At 43.5% G+C, this 5,694-nt stretch overlaps 1 protein-coding gene across 2 annotated transcripts in view; it reads left to right on the forward strand.

Moving 5' to 3' along the window:
- ZNF668 (zinc finger protein 668) overlaps window positions 1-2,799 on the forward strand; it is a 13,307-nt gene extending 10,508 nt beyond the window's left edge. For both annotated transcript variants that reach the window (XM_077760318.1, XM_077760319.1), the window contains exon 3: window positions 99-2,799. In XM_077760318.1, the coding sequence (XP_077616444.1) occupies window positions 99-1,311 (1,213 nt within the window). In that variant the 3' untranslated portion in view covers window positions 1,312-2,799. The remainder of the gene's footprint in view (window positions 1-98) is intronic.
- The last annotated feature ends 2,895 nt before the right edge of the window (window positions 2,800-5,694 follow it).

Genomic DNA, 5,694 nt, shown 5'->3' on the forward strand with positions numbered 1-5,694 from the left:
GTCCCGTGGATTTAGGAGCCCCTAAGTCACTGCAGACAGGCAGCAGTAGTCAGGTGAGGGATCTGCCACCTTCCTGACCCGTCCTCCACACTCCACAGGTCCCACACGGGTGAGCGCCCCTTCCTCTGCTCAGAGTGTGGGAAGAGCTTCTCCCGCTCCTCCTCGCTCACGTGCCACCAGCGGATCCATGCGGCACAGAAGCCCTATCGCTGCCCAGCCTGTGGCAAGGGCTTCACGCAGCTCAGCTCCTACCAGAGCCATGAGCGCACCCACTCCGGCGAGAAGCCCTTCCTGTGCCCGCGTTGCGGCCGCATGTTCTCCGACCCCTCGAGCTTCCGGCGCCACCAGCGGGCGCACGAGGGGGTAAAGCCTTATCGCTGCGAGAAGTGCGGCAAGGACTTTCGGCAGCCCGCAGACCTGGCCATGCACAGGCGGGTGCACACAGGCGACCGGCCGTTCAAGTGCCTGCAGTGTGACAAGACGTTCGTGGCGTCTTGGGACCTCAAGCGCCACGCGTTGGTGCACTCAGGCCAGCGGCCCTTCCGCTGTGAGGAGTGTGGACGAGCCTTCGCTGAGCGAGCCAGCCTTACTAAGCACAGCCGGGTACACTCAGGTGAGCGCCCCTTCCACTGTAACGCCTGTGGAAAGTCCTTCGTGGTATCGTCAAGCCTGAGGAAGCATGAGCGGACCCATCGGAGCAGTGAGGCTGCGGGGGCTCCCCCACAACAGGAGCTGGTGGTGGGGCTGGCACTGCCTGTCAGCGTGGCAGGCGAGGGCTCAGCGGCCCCAGCAGCAGGTGCGGGCCTAGGGGACCCTCCAGCAGGGCTGCTAGGGCTGCCCCCCGAATCAGGTGGTGTGATGGCCACGCAGTGGCAAGTGGTGGGCATGACAGTGGAACATGTGGAGTGCCAAGATGCTGGGGTTGGGGAGGTTCCTGGTCCCTTGGCAAGGGCAGGCGACGTGGGAGGTGAGGAGGTTGATGAGAAGCCACCGCAGTTTGTGTGCCGGGAGTGCAAGGAGACGTTCTCCACGCTGACGTTGCTGCGACGGCACGAGCGCTCGCACCCAGAGCTCCGGCCCTTTCCCTGCACCCAGTGCGGCAAGAGCTTCTCTGACCGGGCTGGGCTGCGCAAGCACAGCCGCACCCACAGCTCTGTGCGCCCCTACACCTGCCCCCACTGCCCCAAGGCCTTCTTGAGTGCCAGCGACCTGCGCAAGCACGAGCGTACCCACCCTGTTCCCATCGGGACCCCCACGCCCCTTGAGCCCCTGGTGGCTTTGCTAGGAATGCCTGAGGAGGGACCAGCTTGAAGCCCATGCCCCCTCCACCTCACTCCCAGGAGCCCAGGTTTCACAGGGTGCCTCCTGAACCTCTCTTTGCCCCAGCTCACGCTTTAGACTCCAGATCCCTACCCCCCCAGGCAGATAGCTCTCCTTGCCAACAAAGAGAGCTGGGGACGATGGAGGCGGGCAGCAGCTGTTGAGAGATGCGTGTCTCTCTCTGAGTAACAGTCATTAAAGCATTCACTTTGACATCGGGTTGTCTTCTGTGTTTTGGTTGGGGGAAAGGGAGTGGGAGTTTGGACATTAGGTAAGGTTCAGTGGAGACCCCTGGATGGACAGATCAGAAACTAGAAGGGTCTTTGGATGCATTGTTTCCCAACATATGTTTTCAGAATGTCTTTTGACAAAGGGTTCCCTGGTCAAGGAAGTACAGGGAATTCCCTGTGGACTTCTTGGGGACTGTTGGTGATCAAGAGTGTATTAGTGTCATAGATAAGTCCTCCAATGAACATCTATTGAGCTTTGTTTAGCCCACAGTTATTTCATCATGGAAACCTCTTACTGACTAGTTCTGTCCTTTTACAGATAATACACTGAGATCCTAAATTAGTATATTTCCTGTATACCGCAGTAACAAATTAGAAAAACTACCTGAGGGACAAACAAAACCCATAAACTACAAAAGAATAAACCTCACAAGAAATCTGCAAAACCTATGTGAAGAAAATGGTATCACTGAAGGTCCTAAAGGTTTTAAGACCGAACTAAATGGAGACATACCATGTACCTGCATGGAAAGACATTCTCCCTAGTCAAATCCTTAGATTCATTATCATCCAAAAAGATTTATTAACACAACCTGAAAGCCCAAAACTGCTGTAATACATTTGTAAGAACCAATGGAGGTGATGTATTTGACATACTAGATAAACACCAAAGCACTGAAGTTAAAACAGGTTGTTATTGGCACAAGAATAAATCAGCCAACGGAGTGGGAACAATTTAGAAACAGCCCTATTTCTGAGAATTTAGTTTATGGTAAATATGATTATTCAGATCAGTGGGGACAGGATAGGCTTTTAAATTACAGTTCTATCCATATTCTGGAAGACTACACAACTTTTTAAAGTAATTTTTTAAAGACAAAAAAATGAAACCCCATATACTAAATTATACCATTTAGTGTAAATTGGTATAATTTTTTGGGAAGATGATTTGGTCATGTTTATTGAAAAGTTAAAATGCATATACCCTTCACTTGGCAAGCAGATGTCAAAGAATTTACACCACAGATTTCTTTTTCCATTTCCATGGCAAAGTTGAAGACAAGAATGTTCGGTGCAGCAAAATTTGTGATAATCAGGAATACCCTAAATGTCCATTAGCAAAGGACTAGTTAAATAGAGCTAGCCACTCTAAAATATATTATGCAGCTGTTTTTAAAAAGTGAGGCTTAGGGGCGCCTGGGTGGCTTAGTCGGTTAAGCGTCCAACTTTCACTTAGGTCATGATCTCGCGGTTCGTGGGTTCGAGCCCCACGTCGGGCTCTGTGCTGACTGCCAGCTCAGAGCCTGGAGCCTATTTCAGAGTCTGTGTCTCCCTCTCTCTCTGACCCTCCCCTGCTCACGCTGTCTCACTCTCTCTCCTAGAAATAAATTTAAAAAAAAAATATTTAAAAAAATAAAAAAATAAAAAGTGAGGCTTATTAACTTATGTTGTTGAAAGATATTCTGAAAATATGTCAAGTGAAAAAACTAAGGTGCAAAGCAGTGTGGTTAGCATACTCCCATTAAGTTTATTTATTTTTGAGACAGAGAGAGAGCACAAGCAGGGGAGGGGCAGAGAGAGAGGAAGACACAGATTCCAAAGAAGGCTCCAGGCTCTGAGCTGTCAACACAGAACCAGATGTGAAGCTCAAATCCATGAGCCGTGAGATCCCGACCTGAGCCAAAGTCGGAAGCTTAACTGACTGAGCCACCCAGGCGCCCCTAGAATATTTTTAGAAGGACACTCAAGAACTGACTTTGGATTATAAAGTCTAGCCACTAGGACCTTCCCAATTTATAAGCCAAAATGAAGCCAAAGGTCGGTGCGAACCAGTTCCTCCTTTCCATGCTTTTACTGTCTCTAGACTTGCTCTTATCAACACTAGACCAAGTTGGCAGCCTCAGGAAGTGACCNTTCATGTAAATGGAATCATACAATATATGGTCTCTTTTGTAACTGGCCTCTTTCATTTACCACACTGTTTTCAAGGTTCATCCATGCCGTAGCATTTGTCAGTACTTCATTCCTTTTTATTGTCGAATAATATTCCATTGTATGGAGATACTTTTTTTTAACCCATTCACAATTGATGGACATTTGGGTTTCCGTTGTTTGTCTATTGTGAATAATGTAGCTATGAACATTCATATGAACATCCTATGAACAAGTTTTTATGTGGACATGTTTTTTAATTCTCTTGTTTGCATATCTACCACTTGAGGAACTGTCAGAATGTTTTCCAAAGTCGCTGCACCATTTTACATTCCCACCAACAGGATATGAATGTTCTAATTTCTCCACACCTTTACCAACAGCTGTTACTATCTATCTTTTTATTATAGCCATCCTTGTGGGTGTGAATTTGGTTATGATTTGCATTTCCCTAACAGCAAATGACGTTGAGCATCTTTTTGTGTACTTATTGGCCATTTGTATATCATCTTTGGATAAATGTCTTCAAGTTCTTTGCCCATTTTTTAATCGGGCTGTTTGACTTTTTGTTGTTGAGTGGTAATAAAAGCTTTTTATGTATTCTAAATAGAAGTTTCCTGTGATTTTCAAGATTTCTCTCATTGTGTGGATCGTCCTTTTACTTTCTGGCACACTTTAGATCACAGAAGTTTTTAATTTTGATAATATCTCATTTATCTTTTTTTTTTTCTTTTGTTTGTGCTTTGCAGATCCATATGTAAGAAACTATTTCCTAATTCAAGGTCATGAAGATTTATGTCTATGTTTTTACCTAGGAGTGTTACCAATATTTATAACGTTCACAACCTAGTTCTAAACTTACAAGCTCAAACTTTATAAAAGTGTGTGTGTGAACTATAAAAGTTTTATAGCTAAAAGCTCTCACTTTTGGGTCTTTGATTCATATTGAGTTAATATTTATGTATGTTTGAGACAGGGTTCTGATTTCATTTGTCTGCATATGGAGATCCAATTGTCCCAGAACTAGGACGCTTGGGTGGCTCAGTCGGTTAAATATCCGACTTCAGTTCAGGTAGTGATCTCATAGTTTGTGGGTTCGAGCCCCACATCGGGCTTTGTCCTGACAGCTCAGAGCCTGGAACCTGCTTTGGACTCTGTGTCTCTCTCTTTCTCTGCCCCTCCCCTGCTTGCGCTCTGTTTTTCTCTCTCTAAAAAATAAACATTTAAAATAATAATTAAAAAATTAAAAGACTGTACTTTTTCCATTGAATTGGCTTGATATCCTTGTTGAAAATTAACTGTACACGGGTTCATGTCTGGAATCTCAGTAATATTCCATGAAGATATACATATCTATCTATCTATCTACTATCTTTACTTTCTCTATGCTAGTATCACACTATTTTGCTTACTGTGGCTTTGTAATAAGTTTTATCAAGACCTGTGATTCCTCCAACTTATATTTCAAGATTAATTTTTCTGGGTTCTTTGCATTTCCATATGAATTTTAGAATCAGTTTTGCAAAAAAAAAAAAAAAGCTGGGATTTTGATAGGGATCTGTAGATCAATTTGAAGAGTATTGCCATCTTAACAATATTAAATCTTCTGACCCATAAACTTTGTATTTTAAAAATCCATTTGGATTTTAAATTTCCACAGTATTTTGTAGTTTTCAGTATATAAATCTTACTCTTGTTACATTTATATGTATTTTATTTCCTTTGTTTCTATTATAAATGGAATTGTTTTTATTTCATTTTTGGATTGTTTCATTGCTAGTGATGAGAACTACAATAGATTTTTGTACATTATTCTTATATTCTGTAACCTGGCTAAACTAGTTTATTAACTCTCATAGTTTGTGTGTGTGTATTCCTTAGGATTTTCCATATACAAGATCATGTCACCTGGAAATAGAGAGTTTACTCCTCCTTTTCCAATCCAGATGCCTTTTATTTCTTTTTCTTGCCTAATTGTCCCAGCTAGAACTTTCAGTACACTGTTAAAGGGAGCAGATAACCTGATCTCAGGGGAAAAACATCCAGTCTTTCACCATTTAAGTATGATGTTAACTGTGAATTTTTTATAGATGCCATTTGATACTTAGCAAGTTAAGGAAGATTCATTTTATTCCGAGCGTCTTATGCTTTTTTATTATTGTATTTAAAGGGTGTTGGATTTTGTCAAATGTATTTTCTATTGAGATGATTA

This window comes from Crocuta crocuta, unplaced genomic scaffold (genome assembly GCF_008692635.1).
Source record: "Crocuta crocuta isolate KB4526 unplaced genomic scaffold, BGI_CrCroc_1.0 scaffold73, whole genome shotgun sequence".
In the NCBI taxonomy this organism is placed as follows: Eukaryota; Metazoa; Chordata; class Mammalia; order Carnivora; family Hyaenidae; genus Crocuta; species Crocuta crocuta.